Source organism: Molothrus aeneus, chromosome 8 (genome assembly GCF_037042795.1).
Source record: "Molothrus aeneus isolate 106 chromosome 8, BPBGC_Maene_1.0, whole genome shotgun sequence".
In the NCBI taxonomy this organism is placed as follows: Eukaryota; Metazoa; Chordata; class Aves; order Passeriformes; family Icteridae; genus Molothrus; species Molothrus aeneus.
In genome coordinates this window covers 8,473,498-8,499,887 of record NC_089653.1, presented here as the reverse complement: position 1 = coordinate 8,499,887, position 26,390 = coordinate 8,473,498, and the positions used below count along the sequence as shown (strand labels likewise).

At 41.0% G+C, this 26,390-nt stretch overlaps 1 protein-coding gene across 1 annotated transcript in view; it reads right to left on the bottom strand.

Annotated features, from left to right (window-relative positions):
* Positions 1-21,560, bottom strand: part of PIK3AP1 (phosphoinositide-3-kinase adaptor protein 1) — a 28,475-nt gene extending 6,915 nt beyond the window's left edge. Inside the window, exons 1-8 of the mRNA XM_066554855.1 lie at positions 21,197-21,560; positions 10,461-10,609; positions 9,475-9,619; positions 7,826-7,968; positions 6,562-6,694; positions 5,683-5,879; positions 3,307-3,496; positions 417-512 (exon numbers count right to left, since the gene is read on the bottom strand). Coding sequence (XP_066410952.1) covers positions 417-512; positions 3,307-3,496; positions 5,683-5,879; positions 6,562-6,694; positions 7,826-7,968; positions 9,475-9,619; positions 10,461-10,609; positions 21,197-21,527 — 1,384 coding nt within the window. The 5' untranslated portion in view covers positions 21,528-21,560. The remainder of the gene's footprint in view (positions 1-416; positions 513-3,306; positions 3,497-5,682; positions 5,880-6,561; positions 6,695-7,825; positions 7,969-9,474; positions 9,620-10,460; positions 10,610-21,196) is intronic.
* Positions 21,561-26,390: the final 4,830 nt, after the last annotated feature.

Here is a 26,390-nt window from a genome sequence, read left to right as displayed (position 1 = left end):
CATTTCACAGCCAAAACCACCCAGTTTTGCAGTGCCTTAGATGTACCAAAGACCTTTATGACAGGACTTGATAAAGTCATTAACATCTAGTAGCATGTAACTGCCACTATGCCTGTACCATCTCTTTAGAGAAACAGTGAAAAATCTCCTAACTCCCCTTAAGAATTTGAGGAACAGTTAGTTTAATTAATTTCAGTTAATTAACGTACTTTAATAGTGAACAAATCAAACAGACCAATGGTTTCCAAAAGCTATGTGTGATGGTCTACAAAGTACTATAGAGAATTAGTCCTTTGTCTGAAAAAAGCAAACTATGTGGGCCATCTTCTGTCCCTAAGAGATCATGAAGAACTCTCTGGTTCTGTTTAATTGCTTTAACTGTGCTACTGCCATCCTTCCCTCAAAATAGGTCTCACCTTCTAAAAACTTGCGGAGCATTGAGTCCTTTGTAGTTATAGAAACTTCATCTCCAGCAACTGCAGTATCTGGTTTGGACTGAAGCATCTCTACATCTGAGGAAAAAAAAAAAAAACACAAACAGAAAGATGAACCTGTTAATTATATCCTTCAATACATGGAACAGTGTAATATGACATAATAAACTGGACCTTTACTTTATGGTGATAATCAAAGAAGCTGGGCAAATGACCAGACATTTTCCTTGAAAAAAGCTTCTAAGTTGCTATGTTCAGTCCACTCTGCACAATTTTTTTCCAGCTGCCTGATGCTTACACTTGAGGGTGACTAACAATGCTATTGAGAAGTTCTGACAAGACTTCAAGCAGGCATTGAGTTTTGGCTATTCTTGAGCGTGTGTTTGCCAGGTGAAAGTTTTGACCTCTGGGCAGTGCCCCAGAGAGGAAACCATGTGGCTTGGAAAAACAAGACATTAAAGGCAATTTTCCCATGACACATAAGATAGTGTTTATTTTATTTATTGGAATAAAGTCAAAACAGTTGGCTGAGTTAATTACTTGTATCTGGAAAGCGTTTACAGGGTCATGATAATTCAGTATTGAGAAAGGACTGACAGCAAACAATAAGATACTTTGTTAATTCAATGTTTTGACATAAAGACTTCTGAATTTAAAGAAAAAGACGAACCTCATCATAACACTAATATAATCTTAGAACTAAAATAAAATGTTAGGTAACCATGTTCCTAATGATATTAAAAACAGGAGCGATATAAATGGATTGCTGAGGCTTATTGATATAAGTGAATTTTTGAGATATATCTATTTCTATGTCATAGATCTACTGCTATGTAAACTAGATAGTTTGGGTTACATGTGAGAATATGAAATACTTTTAACTCATTACAACATCTTCAGTCCCCTGTTACCTTATTCTCAAACAAGTTCCTACGAGAAAAATTGACCCTGTGGTATCTAATCTTCCTTTGATCAGTCTCTGAAAAACTGTGGTGGAAGCACACCTTGATCACAATAAAGGGGCACAGTGCTACAGTATGGCTACACCTAAAATAGCCCAGGTATTATCCTCTACACCACAGCCATATCTACTCACATACAGGTAATTCCTAGAAAAAGTACTTCAAGAGAAGTTAGTTAGGATGCCCTAGTGAGCCATCCTCACAAACCTTCAAGTCAGTACAAAAGCTTAAATCCTTTATTTGTGATGGTCACTCTAAACCAGCCAGCACTCACATTAATTTCAGTAAGAGTTTGCCTGTGTGCTGGTATTCTAAATTATATTGAAACACTTTCACTTTGAGAGAATCAATCCAAGTGCTGATAATTGCACCAATTTAAACTTATCTGTTATGATACAGGTAGATTATAAGCACTGTTCAGACAAGCTGTTAATATTCTTCAGGCAAAGACTAACAGACCAGGTGAGGAAAACAGAATTTCAATAAAAGACTCCTGAATGGAAGGAGAGCAGAGGTTTGTGTGCAAAAGCAACACACTAGAACTCCAGAAGAAGCAGGAAAGAGAGGCTTTCAGAGTCCAGTTCAAAAGTGCTAAATTACAGGGAGCTCAATTTGCAAGAAAATTCCATGCATAGTTTCTGGGAGATCTGGGCATTTCAGGCCTCGAAGAAGGGGAGTTTGGCTTAGTAGTGTTGAGCTTGTTTTTTAACCATCCACAGGCTTTGTCAATCAACCCCATTCAGAGGTGCACTGATTACAGGCAGACCTACCAAGCATCTAGAAACTCTCACCCATTACTGCAAACAAGAGCAGCTTTGTTCCTTGCAAGTCCAACCTGATTTACTGCTTATCTCCACCTGAAGGCAGAATAACCCTAGTTTTGGTAGCAAAACTATCCCTGCAGTGGCCAACAACACTTAGTAGAGAAGAGTTTATGATTTCAAGGAAAGAACCAACACAGTCTTCTGGGCTTCATAAATAACAAAAATGTGTTTTATAGTATCATTTAATCTAAAAGACAGTCCAGGACCAATATAGCCCATAAGCACAAGTGTTTCAAAAAGAAAGCTTTTCCCCTGAGGCAGCACACTTCAAAACTGCAGAAACACTAGAAGTCCTTAAGTACCTTAAGGAGGTACTTAGAAGAAGCTAAATTTTCTGCTCATTATGGGAATCATATAATAGATCAGTGGGATTAAGTCAGACCAAACAGACAGGTGAGTAAGAACAGCAAATTTACAATTGCTTAACAGAGGTACTTAATTTGGTGTTTTCAATTGGCCTCACTGAATATTAGTACTATAGTGAAAAAGTTAAAAATATGCATATTTATCAGAATTAGCTCTCTATTTTTAGCAATAAACCAATCAGATTAGAAGAATGATTTTTCACTTATAATCTTTTTGGTATACATATTTCTAGATGTTCACTTTCTTTTGCTCTCAAGCTGTTGCACTAGAATGTCAGCTCTTGTTTTTCAGTTTCCCAGTTGTCAGTAAAATCACATCTGACATAGTGTTCTTTTCTGTCAGTTCCTAGGTACCAGTCCTCAGGAGGAAAAAGCAGAACAATGTAAAAAATTAAGTGTCATTCCAAATGTTAATGTATTTGCTCAGGGTTCAGGGAGTCCTTGAAACACTGAAGAAACAGCTCTTGATCTTGTACACTATCAATTAAGAAAAGGTATAGAGCAATTTTGTCAGTCAGCCGATGATGGAACTGTAGCATAGTTTCCTTGTGGTGAGAGCAGAAAAGCTGTAACTGAGGAACTCCTGTATGTGAGAGAGACAGGTCTGAGAAATCTGATCTAAACACACCTCCCATTGCAGAGGGCTTGGATTGGGTGAGCTTTAGAGGTATCTTCCAACCCAAACCTTCCCATGATTCTGTAACTCTATGAATATACATACAAAGATCTTCTGGGGCACCCGGGACAAATCCAGCCATGGATTCATAAAGCTCTTCATCGGAGCCTGGATTCAAGGAACATTTCATTAACAGATCAGTGGACAGGTGAGCCATGGACTCATAAACAGACTCATCCTCCTCGCCTTGCATCAGCTCTTCCTTAATGTGACTCTTTAGCATATCTGCAGTTTCCTGAAGAGGAAGGAGAGCAAAAAAAAAATTAAAGTCTCTTTTAAATAAAGAATCTAGAGAATAAAAGCAAGCAAAAGATATCTCACTTTGTCAGCAGTGATAAAAAAAACCCTCTGAAGACAGCTCATTCCCAAAGATTAAGGCTTCTCAAGTGACTTAAATCCCCACTACAGCTGTCTGGGTCAAACTTTTGAGAACTTTATTGTATTAATAGGTAACAAAGGTGAAACAAGGGCTGCTGACACATTCTGAGTAGCCATTGCAGCCTCTCACCCCACCAATTTCATGTCCTACCCAATATCTGCAAACTCCCAGAACATAAGCACAGCTCATTCTAAAAATACCAATGTTTGTCAAAGGCTATTTTGGGGCATGCATAGCTAACCATAAGGGGGAAAGCTTATCACATGCAGAGCACCTGCAAAATAGCAAAGTTTTAGCTTTGATGTAGATTCAGTTTCAGTTTCTTGGCATTAGAAGCAGCATGTAACACCCAGAGTGGGAGTACACAGACCCTTTTCTGTGATATTAACAGGAAACCTCATAGCAGGCAGCAGTTCATGCAATACAGGCAACTTCTGATTCACAGGAGAGCAGAATCCTTTCTTTTGCATTTGCAACAAAGAGCAGGGGGGAAGGCAGAGCTTCACCAAATCACAACACAAGGATGCAAAAAGCAAAGCTTCATCCCATTCTCCTTCCCAAATTCCCATAATGTCACAAGCACCACCTTAATAGTTGCAATACTACAAGATATTCTTCCATTCACAAATGCAGACTCATGGGCCCTCAATCCACAGGGCATGTGTGTCAAAGCTGTCTACACATGCTTCCCTCCACAGTCAAAATGTGTCAGGCCAATAGTTCACACAATGCTTTACAAAGGTGCAGAGGAACCTTTGCCAGAGAGAAAATTAGGTGAGCAACGGGGTTTAATGGTATTTTCAGACATCCATACTACTGATAGTAGTCACACTATTGCAGATGGTTTGTGTGCTTTGTACTGTGCTGCACTGACAGCTCCAGCAGGTCAGTGAGGAGGACCTGCCCTTAACACAGCTCTGTCACTGTGCTGGTGGAGAGAACATGGAAGGAGCACAGTACTGCAATGAGAGGTTGGAAGGACTTGCTGCACATCTCTCACTTACCCCAATGCAAAGATTGTGATCTCACTATTTACAGTTTCTGCAGCCCTCCTGATCTCAGAATATAGAATGGCTTTTATTTAGCTCTAATGTATAACTGTCAAGAAGCAAGGCCCAAGTCCAAGAACTACCCATGCCTCCTAAATAGGGCTCAAACACTACAGTAATTGGCTGGCAGAACGGTGCTAAAGCTAGCAGATCTATCACCCAGCACTCAGACAATGTTAAGGACAATTAAGCACAACTTTTCAACCTAAAGCAAAGGCAAAAAGAATTCAGATGTGGTCAATGTGACCTGAGTCAAGGAGCTCCTTTTTATTTTGAAGCATACAGGCCAGAAACAGCTCAAACTGAAATGAAAGGAGAAACTCCATGCGTACCCAAGTACTGCACAGAAACAATTGCTTAGTGCAGCTGGAGTCAGGTCCATGTCATAATCTGGAAAAGTCAGAGTGTGTTTTCTGGGGGTGGGGTTAGCTCAAATAGAAATGAACTGTCAGTTGGGATCCCTGATAGAACAAACAGGGAATGGACAGCTATACCAATGCAGGGAGAAATGGGTATCAAGTGGAACAGGCAGACTACACAGATCAGCTGTGAATGAGCTAGTAAGCAATCCTGTGTATACTAAAACTAATAAGAGAGCACCTCAAATTGTATCTTCCTAAACATATTCTGTTCCCATATTACTCCCTAAAGTAAGCTGGATGAAGGGGCTCTTTCCCAAGTTCAGAACTAGAAGAATGCACTAAGCAGCAACCACATCTCTTCAGAAACTTCATTAGATGGATGGAGGAATGGAAGCCAGCCTGGCAGTTTCTGCTTCCATCTTACTTGCTCTTTGCAAAAGCCCCAGGAATTTCCCTGGCTCCAGAGACACACCTAAGCCCCCAGCCTGAAAGCTTGCAGTGTGGCTGGATGTCTGTGTACCACAACACACTTTATCACCCCAGCACTCCTGCTCAAGTAACACTGAGTGCCAAGCTCGGTGCCAGAGCCTGGTGTGGGACGAGGCAGAAAGACGGCTCAGCTTCCTCTTACCACATATTCATCAATGAACTGGCGCAGATCCTTAAAGCCGTGCTTTTCTGCGATGGTGTTTGGATAGTGGCCATACTTGTTGGCTACGCTGTAGGCCTGCAGTGCTCCAGGGCATGTAAGCAGCAAGGCAGTAAGGTTCTTCAGCCCGTATCTTGCAGAGAAGTGAAGAAGTGTTGGCAACTCCTCATCCCTCTGATCTGTGAGAACAGGAGCCCATTAGAACCTAAGTTTTTCTCTACTAGCAGCAGAGCCAGTAGGTGAGAAACAAACACAGCAATCACACAGACCAAAGCAGCTGGGAAATCCCTGGAAGTATATATATGGTTTCAAAAGCAAGCCAACAGCACAAATTATCTTGTGCATCTCCAAGCTTAAGTCCTATAACCTTTAATGGGGAATATGGCACTGTAATAGCTTAAATACATGTAGGATCACAGATTTGCAAGGACTTCTTAGAACATCATTACAAAAAGACAGCATATCAACCCAACTGCTCAGTGCCCACTGTGTATCTTAGGAGTTATGGGGTTTGGGGAAAACGACTGGATTGTGGAGAAAAGGCATGAGGCACAAGAAAAACGCAGAAAATCTGGGAGACATTTGGGGAGCACCATCTTTTCACTCTGGTTTGAGGCTGTCTAATATAGCAGCATCTGCCACAGTGCAGGGAAGTGAAAATGACAGATGTAATAAAAAAGGGTCACCTGACTCAAATGGCAATTCCCTTTCTATAGACATCATCAAAATTTAGCTTCCTGGCTGAGATCCAAGGTTTTTGAGACAGCCTCTGCAGGTACCATCCACTGCAGTGTTAGAAGTGCTTCAAGGTAAAACAACTGATACAAAGAAAATCTATAAACCAAGTGTCTTTAAACTTACTTGCTGTCATATCTTCTTCTTCCAGCTGGTTGATTCCAAACAGGTGTAGACCACTAGCAGGAATGTTCTTCTTGAGTGACTCAGTCAATAGTTTGTCCAGGGCTTCTATGCTGTATGGCACAATTTTAAAGGCCTACAGATAAATGGAAAGCACTTTTGTTTGGTAGAATCTGGAGATTCAGTTAAGGTGAGATTTATATGGTGTCTTTATAATTTAACATAATCAGAAAACAGTAGGTATAAACACAAAAGGTAGAAATGTTCAGGTCAAACAAAGAATTTGGCTAGCTTCCTGGTGTAGAAAGAGACTATCATCAAGCTCAACAGATGAGAACTGTACATTCCACAAGACAGAGCACATTGAGAAAGTCACTTATGCAACTGGAAGCACAGAAAACTTGCTTCCTACTTTCTTGGCAGGTATACACTTACTTCTGAAAGTGTTCCAGTGAAATATCACTCCTGCTTTAAGTATGCACTAGTCCATTTTGAATTGTACTCATGCTGAGTTCAGCTTTTGGACTGGTTCTTTACCACTGGGAAACAGGCATACTCCCTAAGCAGAGGCATCAACCAGTACCAACTGCTACACAACTTGAACTAAAAAGCAAGGGAAACAGTCTCCCCTGCCCCAGGTATATTGGTGACTAACAAGGCTACTCTGTAGGCTTCCATTACATGGCAGATCAGGAACATGCAGGCAGGCAACAGGGCAATGCTGCAGAAAACTTCCTTGTGCAAGCTTTACCCCTCTAATAGGGTTCAGGTACCCCAGCTGGGCAAAACAGAATAGGAAAACTGAGTGGCTGTACTGAAAAAGTGTTAAGAATCAGCAAATCCTTTTATGTTACTCTGCTTCCTCCAGCTAATATGAATCTTTGCTACTATTTACATATTTTTTTTAATAACACCTAGGTACAAATTCCAAAATGTTTTATTTCTTTATGGTACTTTCTGTTATATCAGGTTCTGCCATTCCAACCTTTTGAAGTCATCAAGGTCTAAATGTAGGTGTTGATTGACCATATTTTTTTTTCTTAGTTTGATAACCTGACTCACCTTAGCCAGCTATGTGCTCCAGAGACAGAAAAAACAGCCATGCTTTCAATAAAAGGGGATGTGAGAGTTAGGTGAAAATACCTAAATAACCTTGCATTTCTTCATTTCAGAAGAGCTACTTCATGGCAAACACTTTTGCTTATGCCTGCTTGTCTAGCCTCTGAAAGAGCTGGTTTCCAAAGCAGCTGATTGCTAAAGTCCTTACCTGGCACATGAACTGTACAGGGTTGGCTGCATTAGCCAACAGATTGCTGATTTCCTCCATGTCAGTATGGTAAGTGACACTTGTTTCTCCCACCATCAAGTCCCCTGAATATATCTGCAGGGTCACTGTCCCAGAGGTTAAATCTTTGAAAAGGAAGAGCAAAAATAACTATTAGCACAAACAACGGGCATGAGTCTGCATGATGTACTGTGAGGACAGGAGGAGTTTGGATATACCACCAGATGGCTACCAAAACAGTTTCTGCTATATTGAACTCATGAAAAGTCATGAGAAGAGTCATGATCTTGGAACTCTAGGTAGGAAAGTACTTTGGAACTACCTTCTTTATGGCTATGTCAATGCACATAACCTGCTAGGTCCTCTGCTAACGGTAGACTGGACCACTAATGTTAAAAGTACTCCACCTTGAATAGAAAGCCACACATCTCTCCGCCCCTGGCTTCTCTGGAGCTGTCTATAAAGCCATACCATAAATACAAAGAACTGGGGAAGAAAAGAAATCAGAAAAGTCACTAGAGATTTTGCAATCTCTGTCAGCCTCATTAGACTCTGAATAAAATCCATTAAAAGGAATTCCAGCTTTGCAACTTTACCTATGCACAGGATTATCTTCTACTTGCACCTTGGAGGTTCTTGATGTTTCACTTAATATGCATTTATAAGTCTGAACTTTCTCTTTGAAACACAGATATTTTGAATCCCACTAAAGTTAGTCTTTCCCTGTTAAGAACTTGGGAAATTATGAAACCGTTAATAACACAAAGGAATTAATTATTTCTCTTACTGTTAGAAACTTCAGAGCTTACACTGTACACTCCATCAATGTGAAGGTCATGTTTATAATTCAAAGTACAAGTTAGTTTTCAGGTCAGTGTTTATATCGTAAGACTTGACTTAAGACATTAAATTAAGCCTTTATATGTTCATGAGGTCACCTTCTTTAAAATCAACTCGCTTCACTGACTTTATGGTATTTGCTTTAATGACTATTAGTCTCTATTCTCAGAGAGAATGGCAGAATGACTCTTCAAGAGGACAGACTATGATAGATTAAATAAAATAATGCTGGGAAATAATAGCAATCCTTAAGGCTCTGAAATCATTCCCTTAAAGTTCAGTGAACCTAAAGTTTAGGCAAACTTCACTTTCATAAATGTAAATATTTAGAGTGACAGAACATATTTAAATTAAAAGCCAGAATAGTCTCAGTTCTGATCACAGAGATCACTACACATTAAACACATGCCATTATAGTCATGTAATTATTTACTGGCACTTCCCTTCTCTCTTGGTGCCCTGCCAATGCTAATAATGGTGGTGGTCATAACACACAGCTAAGTTCAAAGTGCTCTACAAGCTGCAATGTGTTCTCAGAACTCCCAGCAAGGTGTTTCCACCCTGCAACCCTACTGCTGCTGAGGGGAAAACAGAGCCCACAAGCAGCAGTCTCAGTTCCTCATCAAAAGTATCACAGGTGAGAATGCAAGTTCAAGATTTTCTGGACTCAAGTTTTTCTGCACTGCAATCTTTACCCTTATGCCCCTGGCACTTCTCAGGACAGGCAGGTTGAGATAGAAAGGAAGCAATGGGGAAGGAAAAGGGAAAAAAAAAATCTCAATCCATCTTACTTGGAGCCTTCACAGAGATTGTGTACTCATTCTCCATCTCAGCCAGCACACGCACAGAGGATGCATTCTCTGGAGAAAATTCAACTTCAGTTTTCATTTCACCATCTAGTTTACATTTCATGATAATATAAACTGTTGTCTGCACCTAAAACAAAATGCATTACAACACAGAGGTTCAAAACAAAAACACTTACTTGGTTAAGTCCATTTTCTAGGGATTTTGTTCTCATTGCAACTAACACATCAATTCTCACCTATCATTTTCACAGTTTTGAATTGTTTTCAGGAGCATCTTCCAGTGATAGACTAACTGGGCAGGTGGCTTCTGCTACAGCTTGCACCAGTATAGATACAAGCATTAAACTAATAGAACTCCAGACTTATTAGATTCATAAACTGATTAGGGCTAGATGTATAAAATTATTTACTTTCAACTCTATCCATCTCTTCCCTTAAGCAGCACAGCCACATTCTAAACAGAAACAAAAGAAAGAATCTTGGACTCTTTCCATCTGAGGAGATGCTATACTAAAAAGTGCTGTTTTTCAGACAAGAAGCCATGATCCAAGCTTTTCAGGGTCACTTGCAAGGCATGCACAAGAATTGTCATATTAGACTGGATACTGACTGTGGAGCTAATCTGTTCATTACAGTCATCTTACTCCACTTGCAAGCAGAGCAGAGGAAGGGAAGAGTGTGAACCTGTCTCACAGCACCCAAGTCAAGCAGCCATGTTAATGGGACAGTCATTAAGTGACAGCACAGCCTAGACAGCACTAAGCACTGCACCAACTGTCACCAAGCTACTCCCGGGCCTAGGCAGCCAAGCCCATGAAACAGGAGACATGGAGGACAGGGGGCTGAGCAGGAAGGTGACAGAATTCAGGACTAATTTTCAGGCTTTTAAAGCTGAACATTACAAAGCAGCATAATGGGCTGCAGCAGCTCACAGTTAGAACATAGCCCAAGGAGTGGACATACAGTACCCCACATTGTATGCGGCTGGGCTGCACCACTGGACAGTCCCCAGTGCTCCTGGATGATCCACGTTCTTCACTCATGGCAAGTCTGTGGGAGTCAGCTGGATTCTTCTCGTCTTCTGTTTCTGTATCAGTCACAGAGTCACAGCCTGAGTCTAAAATAAAGTATAGAGAGTCCTGTTGCCTCACTTCCCTTTGCTGAAAATGCTTATCACACCCATCCATCCTAAAAAACAGCTATGAACGTGGTGGGATGGAACTTGCTATTCCTCTCAAAGTAATGCTCAGAAAAGGGGATCTAGTTGAAGAAAGGGAAACTAGAGTGTTTCCTCTTTTTTTCCCCCTTAAGAGGATATGAGGAGGAAATTAACAAAGACATGAAATCAGTAGAGTAGCACTGAATATGCTTACAGAGCAAACAACAGTGGCACTCTGCTGAGCTGGATAGTCCCCTCATGTTAAACAGGAAAATCAGCATGTGAACGTCTAATATAAGAATGGTCAGCATCTGAACTCATCTGACTCAAGCAGCACTCTGATATACTCTAAGAATGGCAGCAGCCTTTAGTCTTACTTTCCTAAAATAAAACATGATAACCAATGTTTGTCATTTCACTAGCATCTTTAGTTTTCTCAGTGCTGCTTACCCCAACTCCCCAACTTTGATTATTGCATCAAAAAATAAAACATGAAGCAGAAGTCTGAAGGGGTTCTGTTCCTTGGGCAAGAACCATAAGCTCCAGTATCTATACAAGAGTGAAATTGAAACCTTTGCATTGAAAAGTAACAGAACTTTACTTAAACAGAATCAAGAGCAGAATTAACACATGTAAGCCAACAATATGTGTGTACAAAACAATGTTCTCACTCTCAATTCCCAAAACCAGCATGGATATTGATAGAAGCGCAAACAAACTGAATTGATACCACTGGCTGAAAAAAATTATCTATCCCTGCCAGGAAATACTTTTCTCAGCTAGAGAAAGGAAACCAAAGACAATTACGTAGCTACTTAGTACAGAACACTTTTTTAGCCAGTTTCTACTTCTTGATTCACACCATTCGCCCCCCCCCCCCCCCCCGTCTCCCAGAACACAAGGCCAAAGTCACTGACTCCACTTTGTCAGAAGACTATAATGACTTCTTAAAACTATCCCCTGTGGTCAGAATTTCCCAAACTTTATAAGCCTCTGAAGCAGTCAAGGATTTAAGACAACATTTTTGAATTTACATGTTATTTACTACTTAGTAAAAAAACAAATCTGTAAAGAGTAGTACAAATCATTTACCAGATAAAATCTCAGACTTGGATTGTCATTCTTCTTATATTAGTAAGAAATATTCTATTTAAAATGCTCAGTCCTGATGGGAAAAACCTAAGTGATGAACTGGGCTGTCAAACCTGTGGCATCTATACAGTAAAGCTGCCAAGAATTCAGATTTCACTCAGAATCCTCCAATCTTCAAGCATATCAATTTTCCACAAATCAAGAGAGCCAAAATAATTATAGAGTGGGCCACCATTAGGAGTTCAGATCTTCCTAGTTTCAAACTGAAGCTAGAAGCCAGTCAGAAACTATAATGTAGACATCTTCATAATTATATGGCAATAATAATATTGCCACCAAAGACTTAAACTTAGGATATTAGAAGTGCTTTGTCACACAATTCTTTAAAAGGTATTTTCAATTCATTTAAATGGGATTTTAGGAATTATGAGAAATCAACCTTGCTTTCAGGAGACAAGTTTTAAGCCACAAAACTTTAGCAAAACATTCAGGTGACTTTTTTTTCACAAATTTTGGGGCACACACACTTAACTAAGTATGTGAATCTCTCCACATGGCATATATGCCTACTCACATGAGTACAAGTAGATTGCTGCATTAATGTTTGCTGTAGAAAGAAGAGAGCCAAAAATTTGCAGCTCTGAAGCTTAAATAAGGCATGACCACTAACATCAACATTTCTTAAACAAACCTTGAACAGTATATGTAATTTAGCAAACAGATTTTAATACCGAACCAAATCTGAAGATTTGGCTAAGCAACTGCTTTGACACAAGGCTGAAAGCTGTATTGAAGGTGGTCTTTGGGATTTTCAGACTAGTACCAAGTATTAGAAAATTAACTGAGGCATTATATTCCTTAACTCAGTATTTCAATTGGTACTGTTCAAAGTCATCAGCTGCAAGAACCAGACACATTTTGGCAATCATTCTCTTAGAGAAACATGGACTACTCCCACCTGGGAGTCCCAGGCTACCCTGCTGCATAGAGGAGAAAAAGCACTGGTCCCACAACCTTCCCTTATATGATAGCCATCAATTCAGGTGTTTGGCATATGCAGAGCAAGATGCCATGCCTTTTGGGGAGAAGAGGCAACTGTTACTAGGTTAGTGTCTCTGTAATCTCTGTTGGTTACTTCCAATATGACTAAGTCAGAAAGAGTTCACTAAGTTCACAGCAGATGAGAGAGCCAATGATGACCCTCTTGCTCTACAGTAAGATATTGATGTTCCTGCAACATATGCACAAATAGACACTTGCCAGCATCCTGATCCTCAGGGCTTCATCCCCAACCCAACACAGAACCATTAGTGTGTTAATTTTTACCTCACTTGGCCAACGTGATTTTTCAGAGAAAAATCAAACCAAAGCTATGGATCTCAGCTACAATATACACAGCAAGCAAGGATAAGAGGGGTGGCAAGGAGAGAACAAGACCCCAGGTCTCTCTGCCTTAGCAGTGTTATTTGATACTAGAAACCATTTAGCAAATAAAGAATAACTAGAGCTTTTAAGAAGTTCTGGCATTGCACTTCTGCATTCTTGTAACAGAGTTGACTGCCTGGAGGTCATGTGAACACAGAGCTGTTAGGTAATACAGGAACAAGCGCACAATGTTAATCAGTAATTGGATTAAAAGCTGAAGGAACAGGCATTCAGTTTCAGGTATGAATTATTCATCTGTTTTTTCATTCAGAAAATACTGAAATTGCGAAGTACCAAATTCCCACATCAGCAGTGAGGTGATCCTATGATTCATCTTGAAGTTCCAGTCATGTGCTAGTGACTGACTCGTGAACATGCAAGGTCTGGAAGAGGAAATCATCCCATAACACTTGATAATATCCATGCTCTAAAGCATTGTTAGAGCAGGTTTCCCACCCACTAAGATACCTGAGTAATGACAACCCATTTGCATACACAGACTCAGCAGTTATAAAAGTGCAATTACAGGCAGCCTAGAGAAGCCATCACTGAGGAAAGCAACAGACTTATTAAAGTTAAGTGAATACCTGAATTAAGCTTCTCCATGAGCATGTGCTGTAGGTCAACACTCATGGTTATAAGAGGTTCTCCTTTTCTGCTCCCTTTGAAACAAAGGCTCCCTCAGGCCTCACTTGACGGTCTGTGAAATACTTGTGAGAATAGCAGCAAGGGGAGGAGATGTGGTCCAAGAAACCCAACCACATTTCCCCTTGAAGAACATGCACCCCTCCAGGATGTATCAGCAGCTGAGCTGCAGAGAGCAGCCTCATGCTCTTCTTGCCTGCCCTGCTGGGCCCCCTGCACAGCTGTCCTGCAGACACTCACCCCAGGGAAAAGCCCAGGGGAAACACAGGCATGGACATGTGCTTCAAGAGCCATTTAGCAGCTTTAGAAACTCCTATGAAGCAGCCAGTTATTTTAACCTGCTGCTGTAGAGCACACAGCTCTCCCTATCATCCATTTCCTCCTGGCAAAGCTGGCGGCCAATCGGCATGGAGCTGACAGCTGTGGTTTCTCACAAGTCAGCCCTCACACCAGAGGACATGTGAATGCTTGGAAGAAGTCAGCAGTCTGTCCAGAGCACTCTGTCACCCAGATATTAGTTATGCCCAACTAATGGCACAACTGGGCAACAGCTTGTCTCTTAAGTTCTGTGTGGGCAGACCAGCCCCTCACTGACATCTGCAAACACCTCCCATTCTGTCCATCAACCAGTTGAGACAATTAGCTCTCACAAGGCCTTAGACTTTAAGCACAGACCTCACTATGCTTAGAGCAGGAGCTCAAAGAGAGCTCCTGCTTTTACCTGAAGCTTGCAACTGGCCAGTGTCCTTTCTGAAGTGCTAATAAGGACATTAAGTCTCCCAGAACAACTACAGCTACATTTGCAAGAAGCAGACAAAGTACTGGCAAGTAGTTGGGGAAAGCAGGGAAAGTTATCTCTCATCATGCCAACATCAGAGCCCCTGCTTCACCAAGGAGATGAACGCGCATCACAGCAACATCTTGTGATAAACCCTCAGAACTGGGCGATACTGTAGCAACACTTCCCGTTTCAACTAAGTGGAGAGAAGCAGGCAGAAAAACAGCAGTGTGAAAAACAAAACACAGGAATATTTAGGACTTTGTAAAACTGTCCATACAGAACAAAAAAAATTTATGGGACATCTCTCTCTTCTCTCCAAACTCCTCACCCCAAGCAGCTCATCTACAAGCACAGCACCTACAAACAGATTTTCAATTCTATGAAGAGCATAGTCATGTTTCGCATGTCGTGCAAAGTTTAAAACTACAATGAACTATTTCTCATCCCCCATCAAGGAAACAAAGTGCATTTGACTGTCAATTTCTGCTGAGGTTCTTGCAGGTCTAGCAGTCAATTTGCGACTGGATCAAGCATATAAACTTTAAGAACTAGCTGGGGTGCACAGGAACAGGACAGAGATAGGGAAGACATTGAGGAAGAAGCAGGGTTCTGGCTACCCAGACAACAGACATTGTGTACACGACCAAAATCTCAAGCAAGAGAGGCTGGGATAGTTCACTTCCACTACTTCTGGCAGAAAGAGACAACACATACTGACAAGGCATATGAATACCTCTAACCACTTTCACGGGTGCCAAGAATCACATGATATCCATCACTGATTCAAGCCTTCCTGAGAAGCCATGGCTAAGAAACATGAACATCCAGACAGCTAATTCATCATCTCCTCTTGCAGTATACCTCCTTGCTCCAATTTAAGTGCAATATGTAATGCCTGTATGACAGAAAAGACAATCCCCATAAAAGCCAACAAACCTGGAACTCCATGTCAGAGAGCTGGGCAGCTGTTTGGAAACATCCCACCAGTCACTGTTTGACTGAACGTGTGGTTCTACAAGTGGCTCCAGTAAATCTAAGACCACATTACCACTGCAAGGGCAGTCATGCCTTGCCCCTCCTTTGAATAATTTCTCTTGGAATACCACCCTTGTAGTCCAACACCACACCCAATCAGACAGATGAAAGGTGGAGAATGAGGCAGACACTCTTGCAGCACTCTATACTAAGGTCATCCTATGCCACTGGTCAAACTTCCCCATGGGAAACTCAAGATACACTGTTATTCTCAAGTCACTTTTGAAAAACATGTCAAAAGTTTTCTGAGGTAATAACAAACTGCTATAAAAATCTTACAAAATGTAACCCTGGAAGTAAAACAACTGTCCAAGTACACACAAAGGGTCTGTGAAATAACCTCAATTCTGTTCCATACATCTTTCCAGACCTGCTCTCCGATGCGTCTTTTTCTTGACCACATACTTCTATTGAGATTTTCAGAAATTACTTCAGCTGCTCCAGACTTGAATATGATCAGTGATGGCCACTGGGCTCTAACTTCAAGCAAGTGTCTTAAAGCCTTGCAGTTCTCATTAGCAGATACCTAGAATTAGTCTGAGACCATAAAGCAACCTGTGAGGAGATTGTCAGAACCACAAGCCACAGAGAAATATGATTAGTATTTACAAGATGCATAAAGACTATAATTGTCTGAAATTCTTAACCACAACAGTTTCTGTCCTTTACTATTTCTGGCCTATCATTTAATTGTCTCTATTTAGAAAGTTAGCATGTACCTATGCTAGCACTGCTTGAATTTTATAAAAGAAAACCCATGAAGTATTGCTTTTTATGTAAATAATCTGGGCTTTATGAAACACCTTGATGACAAACAATTAATCAACTCTGCAGCTGGGAAGATTATTTTAACTGCTTGATCCCATATGCTACAGATGGATAAGAACATCCATGCATTTCTCTCAGAGAACTCTCACTATCCCTTGGGAGCTTAGTTAAGGTTTCTCTAATTGCTTTAACCAGCTCTCTAAAGTCTCTGATTTTCCAGCATCAGTCATGTATACCCATGCACAGAGAGGCATGCGACCAGCATGTTCTCTCAACCTGAACTCCTGTGCAAGAGCGTCACAGTTTCCTCTTCTTGACAGGCAGTGAGAACCAGCCAGGCTGCTGAGCTCCCATATAACAAAGCAGGCTCTCATCTGCACCCAGAGGCTGACTAATAGCTCACCCGCTCCTCTTCAGTGAGCAGGGTCAAAGAACCACATCTTATGTTTGAACAAGATAGAACAGAGAAAAATATCGCTTTTATAATATCAATATTTTTCAAAGAGGAGGGAGAGAGAACTGCATGCTACCACCTCACATCTTCGAGACCAATAAGCTGGCAGAAGTCAATGTTGGATATAATTAGCTGAGATAGAACTACTCAGAACATATTCCTCCACAGAGCACTGAGAGTGGAGAAGTAAACACCACATGATAGTTCCCATGAAGCTTAAAAATACTTTGTGAATTTAGGTCTCTAGCCCTAAATGGCAACTATTAGCACAAGTAAACAAATAATCAAATCAAATAATGACAGAAACAAAAAGCTGTAAGGAATCTCACATGTACTACAACTTCACCTATCTGGGTTGAGAACATCTGTCCAACATGACCTTAAATTCTGAGTAGCTTATTCCAAAGTTTATCTTTACAGCTTGAGTCCAGCACAGGAGCATAAAGATGATTAAGGAACCACAGCATCTTCCATAAGAGGAGAGGCTGCAAGAGCTGGAACTCTTCAGCCTGGAGAAAAGAAGACTCAGGGGAATCTTCTATGGACAAGATAGCAGAAAATGAAACAGAGGGGGCCAGACTTTTCCATAGTGCTCACTGACAGGAAAAGAGGCAATGTGCATAAACTAAAATGCATGAAGTTCCATCTGAACACAAGAAAACATTTTGTAACTCTTGAGGGTGGTCAAACATTGGAACAGGTTGCTCAGAGAGGCTGTGAAGTGCTGCAGTCTCCACCTGCAGAGACATTCAAAACCCAACTGGAAATGGTTTTGGGCAACCTGCTTTATTTAACCATGCTTGAGCAGAAAGTTTAGATGATCTCAAGAGGTACCTTCCAACCTGAATATGATCTCAAGTGTCATCTGTGGTTTCATCAGTGCAACAGAAGAAAGCCAGGAATTTAATTCAATTCCTTGACATGAACAGGAGGAATAATTACACAGCTTATGTGGTTCTTATGCCATTTCCCTCTCACAAAAGCTTACTACCTTGGTCTCCAGCATCTCTTAATGAGCCCCTCTGAAGGTGGAGTAACATTTCAGCTCTTCCTGACCTACAAAGTTCAAAAAAAGTTCTCATCCTCCTTCTAATTGCCCAAGGCCCTCCATCTTCACCATATGTTCCCTTACACTGACTTCTGACCCTCTTATTTCACAAAAAGTTTGTTGGCACTCATCTTTCATTCTTGTCTCTTCGAGTGCACAAGAGCTCTGCCAAGGCTGCACTTGTCCTCCAGCAGCACAGTTCACTGCTGCTGTCATATTCAATTACCACCTCAGCCATCTCAGGCAGATGTGGACTTCCCAGTGTTTTTACCCACAAGAGATGGCTTGGATACAGAGAGCTCAAAGCCACCGATGAATTAGTAAATGCTTTGGAAACATCAGCTTTTCAAGTGGGAAATTTGAAATGTTTCAAAGCAACATAGGTAGGGACAAATACACTGGAGCAATTGAAATGTCACATGAGCTTTGAGAATACATGAGGAAGAGAAAGATCACTGCCTCAGACTGTGGCTCAGACTCCCAGCTGCTCAATGCACACAGCAGAGCTATCACAGGCCAGGCAAGAGGGGTTAAGCAGCAGCTGGTCACTGCACACTGCTGGACCTGAGCTGGTGTGTACAGAGACATCCTGAGCAAGGTTGTTTAATCTAGAGAAAAGGAGACTCAGGGGGAACTTACTGCTTCCTACAACTACCAGAGAGGAGGCTGTAGACTCTCTTCTCTCAGGCAACATGCAATGGACACGATGAAAGAGTTTCAAGTTGCTTCAGGGGAAGCTTAGATTGGATACTATGAAAAATTTCTTCACTGAAAGGGTGGTTGAACATCAGAACAGGCTGCCCAGGCAAGTGGCGGGATCACCATCCCTGGAACTGTTCAAAAAAACCACGTAGATGTGGTATTGAAGGACATGGTTTAGTGGTACAGGTAGCAGTGTTAGGTTAGTAGTTTGGACTCCATCTTGAATATCTTTTCCAGCCATAATAATTCTATGATTTCCATCCCCTTAGCATAGTTATTGCATAGTCTGAAAAAACTTCACCACAAATAAGAGTACCTGCAAATGCAAACCTTCATGTTCTCTGTAGTTTGCCAGAATTGAGAAACTTTAGAAGTAAAAATACCACATCTACAAGAGAGCAAGAGGCAGCATGAGCACACAGTTGTCAACAAGGCTAGATGAATGTTTCCTCATTTCTGAATTCATACTAAAATAATAAAAATTAACATAAGTTTCAGCATGTGGTGTCTGGGTGTCATAGTCCCATGATGCCCTAAACACCAACAGCTGTGCTAGAGGCAACAGCACAGCCTGCACAGGGCCAGTGTGCAGCCTCTGGAGAAGAATTTGCCCTGACTGCATCCCGTATACCTGTATCATGCCTCACTAGCTCAGGATTCAGCAATTTGGAAGCTGAAGCTGAGTAATTTTAGCATCAGTCCTAGTTTTGACACTGCTGTTAGAAGTACAGGTGAGTGCATGTGAAGAACTTCCCAGAGGAAGACACCCAGACCCAAATAATTTCAAATATAGTCATGAACTTTCTCTCCTAAGTGCTGTAAGAATTAAGGGCTGCCTTAATCAGGAAAAATTCAAATTTAACTAAGACCAGAGCAGAGGCCGTGTTACTCTGTGGGAGAGGTCTGCTGTCAAAAATATTTTAAGTTACTCATGCTGCAACCAAATCATGCAGTAGATTTTTTTTTAACTAGTCAAGAAGAAAGTTTTCACAGTTTCACCCAAAAAAGGAACTATGTACACCTGGGTCTGTCTTCAGGGGAAACATCAGAACATTTGCATTTGAGGCCATTCACAGAACTTGTATAGAATCACACAATAGAAGAGGTCAGAGTAATTTTTTCCCCACAGAGAAGTAGAATCTGATACATTAATCCAAATCCTTTGGCCATGAAAACAGCCCATCTTAAATAGGTTCTTCCTTCACAAGAACCACAGTGACAGTAGATGGCTCACCTTTGCAACTGCTCTGATGTGCACAAACTTGACATGGCATGGAGGTGACAGCCACATCAGCTATGACTGCCATAACAGTAACCAAAGTCCAGAAATTCTGAATCTTTGTGTACCAAACTGTCTGGAACACGTTACAGCAGACTCCAACGCAAATGAGTTTAGTTTTACATCTTTTTTTTTCTCCCAGTCAAATGTTTTCTATATATGCTGAAGTCAGTTTGAGATCAATGTATGCTTATTAAAGTGAGAAAACAGAAAACAAACTGATATTTTTTTGGGGTTTTTTTTTGTTTTTTTTTGTTATGTAGAAACAGCAATAAAAATCCAAAGCACAAACTCCCTTTCAGAACACCTACATAAGGCCAAAGCACAGCTTGCTTCAGCCCATGCTACCTTGCAGCACAGGTGGAGAAAGACATTAGATCCAATTGTGAGAAGTCAGACTCCAGAGCCTTTATGCACACAGCACTGGACACACTGCCTCACTTATGCCATGGAATAGAGATAAATCTTAAGCCAAGATGCAACCACAGGATTCCAGTCTTGCTGAGGCTGACAAAGAACACTATAACCCTACCTATGGCAATGTCATAAAAATACCCAGGCCAGCACGACTGCCCAGAGCTCTCCACTTTCATTTCAACAGAAACTATGAGAAAGGAATTCTACACACTCTTCTAGAGTTTAGGAAATTTTGGAATCAATTAAAACTCAGTACATTGGGCTTATGTGGTCTCCAGCTCTTAATACTTCTGTGCTAGTAAGTCCTCTACATTAGTTACAAGGGGATCACCTTCAGACTGGCTGGGTTATTTTTAAGGCCATCAGTGGAATTCTTAATTAATCTCTGCCTTTTCATCATAGGTAACAAAGTGATCTGCTGCCAGTATGGTTACATCTTTGATTTTCGGCCCAATGCTAAAGAATACACACTAGACTTTATTTTGGTTCTGGTATAACAGAAACAAGTTTGAAGAAAAAGATAATTCTTTTCCCTAAAATAAATTTTTAAAAGACAATTTTCCATTGATTTGGGTCAATAAACTACAGAATACAATATTTACAGACAGAATTTTAAATATAGAAAGTTTTCATTTTCAATTTGCTTCAAAAGCAGCCACCCAAGACAACCTCAAATTCAGAAATTCTCTGTGAGTTGCTGGTAATTTCTCCTGAATTAGGGACCAACCAACCAGGCACAGAAAAATTTGCTTGCATAACTTTCTTGTTTACAAGAGTTGGACAATTTGCTTTAGTTTGCTCTTTAAGTAAAGCACTTTACCAGTGTAAAAAGAAGAATAAACAGCACCACGTATCTCCCTTCTCCAAGAAGAAAGCACAGCTCCTAGCTACGGTCTTACCTTCTGAAATAGCCTTCTCAACAGCTGCAAGGTAAGCATCAGGCTCATCATCATTTGTGAGTTCTTGCCACCGAGCCCAGTCCTTGAAAAAGGTCAAATAGTCATCACAGTCCGTAACACCACAGAACAGCTTGACCACTTTGCACGGGGGCCATAAAGCTTCCTGAAGGCTGTGCTGGATGTGAGGAATGTAAAAACTCTGCACCAGCTCAGCAGAAAGCAAAAGGATGATACTCCGACTTCTGCTGAACAGGTCCAGCTCCTGCTGGGAGATGGCAGAGTCGTCTTGCAGCTGGTAGCTCAGAATGCGATTCTTTCGGACCTGCCACATAAAGAGGAAGAGGTTCTGCAGGTACTGACACCATTCAGCAGCGTCACTTGCGTACACAATCAGCACATCATATTCTCCAGGGGCTCCTGTACAGGTGCAAGATGATCACAAGAAAAAGGATTAAATTCAAACCATGAACTCACCCACAGCTTTGGAACAAAAAGCCCCACAGCACTGTCTCTAATTCCCATCAGAAGCTACAAAGCATTTCAAAAGAACAGTAGCTCTATCTAAAGTGAGGTGTTCACCGCCACAAAGCAACTCTAAAGATGAATGAACTCCTACTTGCATCTACTCCACTAAATTTAAGTAGTTTTTTCATTCTTAAAAACGAAAAAAATTAAAATGGTCTTCCTATAAAGGAGAGCATTCCCTATGTAGTTTCAAGAGAAACAAACTACGTGGAGATTTACAGATTTAAAGCATTCTGATAAGGAAAAAAAAAGCCACAAAAAACAGACCTTCAGAACAAACTAGCTTGAAAAGGGGAGTTCACTCTCACATGAAAAGTTAAAATCATTTTAAGCAATTATATGGTCTCTGCAACGCAACTGCAGATCATTACATGCCCAAGCAGACGCCAAAAATAACAGCACACCTAAAATAACAAATGAGGTCACACAACGCCTACAGGAAGTCACTATGGCCCCCGTGGTGTTAGATATTTGCTCTCTTTGCAGCAGAAAGCAAACTGCCTGAAAAGCATGCATGCAACTGAGGGAACATCAGCCCCAGTGCTTGCACCACAGCCACTCTGTCCTTCAGGCTTCAGACATTCCACAAGGCTGTGTTAGAGTCCTTCCTCAAAACTGTCATCAAAAGCTTTCCCAACAATTTTTGGAGTGACGAATACTCTCTTCAGAGGGAAAGAACTAATACAATGGTGGTGGCCACAAGACAGGCCAAAATATGCCCACCAAAGTTGACTTCTTCCATAATTCTCTAGAGACAGCTTCTACCTACAGACTCATGCATTTCAGTGCTCTGGCACAAAAACACTTAAAAATGTTAACAGCTTGCTAAGAGTAGATGCAAATTCAACCAGTGTGACATGATGCAGTGCTCTCCCACCAAGCTCAAGGAAGCTTTTAAGTCTAAATTTAATTTTTCATTTACCAATGAAACAGTTTACTCAAAATTGAAGTTTACAGTTCAGGTCCACGGTAAATTTCAGAGCTGAGCATTTAAAGTCTTGTTAACAAATTGTCTGCTAATTCCAGTTTGACTCTTTAAATGTCAACATTTTCATCTCATTCATGATGCAAGCAAAGGCAATTTTTTCCAATTAAAGCAGAGAGCAATGCCTAAAATTTGGCAGCCAAAAAGAGGATCTGCAGAGTGAATTTACCTGAACTGAAGATGACAGTTTCTCAGTCACCTTAGAAAAATTCAACCAAAATTCCACAGCCTCTGAAGACTTGACTCTATCACCTTCCCCAGAACCTTCATTATGAAATTAAGGCAGAAACAATGTCTAGGCTGAGGGACCCCAGCCCTAAACTATACAATTAACAGCTTTAAACAGTAGCTCAGCAGAAGTGATACAATTGAGAAGAATGGAGATGTGCTCAGTGCTTGACCAATAGTGTTCCAGTTACCTGCATAAATAAGGAAATCTCTAGCAGTGAAAGGATGATACCCTAGCTATGGAGAACGTGGGCAGTGCAGGGCTCGCATAGTCACTGGGACAGCTTCATGTTTGGGAGTGACTACAGCTCCTGAGCCACAGATGGAGGCTTGTAGGAAACAACATTACCAAAGGAGAGGATCCAGCAAACTCAAAGTGGAGTCTTCGGGACTCAAAACCTTGGGGTCTTTAACCTAAGAGTGCAGAACTGCTGTGAAAAAAGATGGCTTTCACACCAGTGAGCACACCCCCATTGCCAACATATCACTGATGGTGGCTGAACACCACCAGGCAAAACCAACAGAATTACACGAGCAAAAACCTGAAAACCAAGCAGAATTCAAGTTTTATTCTAGAAAGGGACATGTACCACAGAACTTCTGCTTCCACTGCCCTGGGTTGATTTACATGCACTACAGTGGGAAAGGACAGCACAAATGTCTGCTGAGAATGGAGCCCACGCATTGCACCACGGCCAGATAAGCCCAACCTCAACAGATGAGGAGACCACACAATGACTCTCTGAGGTGTGCCCAAAGCTCTTAAAGTCCTACCCAGGCTCTCTCTGGCAGCAGCCCCACCTCCAGTCTCTGGAAGAATTAGTAGTGGCCTCCTGGGCACTTTAACATTCTATAAAATGGAACAACTAATCCTGCCATTCACTTTAGGAAGCACACAGCTTCCACAACTACACTTGTGAGCCAACATACCCTTCTCCAGGCTTTCAATGAAAGTAAGCACCTGTGCTTGGAGACAGGGTGGAAGAGCCACTGACTTTAAACATGCCTTGCACTGCAGGGGCACTAAGTATCCAAGAATCCCTCTCTTCTCTGCTATGTAGATAAAGGATGCAGACTGGACAGACTCACTGCAAATTCTCTGCCAGAGCAGTGCAACCTTTGCATCCAGCAGGAAGGAACTTCCTCTGGTGTTCAGGAAATTTCCCAGCTAGCACTGCTCTACAAGAACACCATTCCCCTTAAGACAGCTGTACCAGCTCTCCTCAGGCCTTCTTCCCTCACCTCCTACAGCCTTTTACACACATGCAATCAACTGAGGAACAGTGCTCCTAAAACGAGAACTGAGAAATAAAATTACTGACTCCACATGTAGAGCCCAAGTAATGCTCCATGTTCATAAGCAAAAATACTGGAAGTGGGTCTTGCAGAGCTAAATAAGCTTAAGTCAGCATTGGGACTGTTTAAAAAATCCCCAAAAACCTAGAAATAACTTCAATTGCAACATTCTCCTTTAAAAGAAGAGTGACTCAGGACACTCCTTCCTGGATCATGCTACTATTTGTCTAACCAAATAGCTGCCTTTGCAGCACTAACTACTGTCCAGTCCTCAGGGAACCATGTAAAAAGAACACAGAACACTTCAGGGAGGTTTTTCACATTCCTCAAACATCAGAAAAACTCAGAGAATACAGTTCAAAACATAATGTATACTCTGCCTTTTGTAAGCATATAGGAAAATCCTTTGGTGAACACCAAACATTTTATTTCCTTAAACCCTGCCCTTAGATAGATGGTTTGACAATGCTTTTGACAGGCTGGTTTTGGGAAAGTCTTCAATTAAAGGAAGAAATATATGAGCACAATATACAACAGCAAGATGAAGAAAAATGGTTGGCTGGTGCAAGTCTATCTTTCACACTCTCAAGTGTGATCTAGTTTAAATTTTAACAATACCTTGTTACTGGATTCCTAAGCTTAGAGTATTAAAAATACTTTTGCCTCTGTTTACAAAATATTAGCACTATTAACAATACTGCAGGGCATGTTCATTTACTTCATAGAAAATCGTAAAGGCACAGTTCTGTTGTAGTTTGCAGTGATAAACCATAACCTTTGGAATGCTTTCCAGTTGTAGCTGCCTCTCCAGTGTTTAGCTGCACACTTCACTACAAAGCAACGATAACAGACTGATGAGATTACAAACCAGTACCATAGAAATGCCTAAGACCTGTAATTGAAGTGTAAGCCCCACAAATTAAACAGCACAAATGACATGATACAAAGCTTTCCCTAGCTCACAAACCACACATAGAATGGAAGAGGATGAAACAATTCAGTAAAAATCACATATGCTCATGGCAAGCATATAGAAGCATGCATGACCATGTCATGTCTTCACAGTCTCTCTCTGAGAAGCAAACAAATCAGGCTCATCTCCAGACTATGCCTGCAAGTAGCGAGGTGATAATCTTTAGGCTCAGCCCAAACATGTGATAGTGGTTAATGGCCATATCATAAGGTTCTGATTACCACTGAAATAGCTAAACAATTCTGTGGGAAGCTGGCATATCAGCTCTGGGTAAGACTATTATCTTACATTTTCCACTGTTATTATCTATTATTTCATTCCATAAGCCAAAAGGTTTGACCCTTTTTCAATTTACAGATCATAAACTTTTCCCTTGTACTTGTGGGCCCCATAAAGAATATCCAGGGCTTGCAGTAATACACAACTTTTCTGTGTCATCTTTCACATACCTCTCATAAGTAGATCATGACCTCTCATTGTCCACAGACCGGGTAAAAAACCTGAGACTAAATCCTTCATTCCAACTCAGAGGACCATACGCAGTGGCAAACAATTTATCTTCATCTGCCAGAAAAAAATCCATCTCCAATTCTGACTACATATGAAAAGGCATTATGTAGCGTGTTCCAGTGTGATTTGTGATTCATGTGTATGGAGGATACAGAAATAATGCCATCCAAAATAACAATCCTTGATAGATGGGAATTCACTCTTCTTTAAAGAATTGTCTATGGTATAAAGGAAACGCAACTCAAAGAGTCTTAATAATCGACTTCTTAAAAGAGAGAGCACTTCCAGGAAGTCATAGAAACTGCTGGTGGGCCATTAAGAGAAGTCCTCAGCACCTTCCACATTTCAGTATGTGAAGTGTGTGTATTTAAGTGATGTATGATGAAATAAATGCATTCTCTGCATGCATGGAACGCACAGTAATAGTGATCACATGAGACTTCTTACCTCGACTAGGATAGAAAATCTTCACTTTAAATAAAATGCTGTAGACAAGCGAGAGGAAATAGCAGAATCAAAGCAGATAAAATTTCTGCAAACCAAACTCCACAGAGAGGAACAAGAGATTTGCGTTACAATACGTTAATCTAAAGTTGTTCTTTTTTTAAGGGTCTCTGTGAAATCACCTTCTGTTTATAAAGAGAAAAGTAGTTTTGCCCACAAGTCTCCTGAGGCCT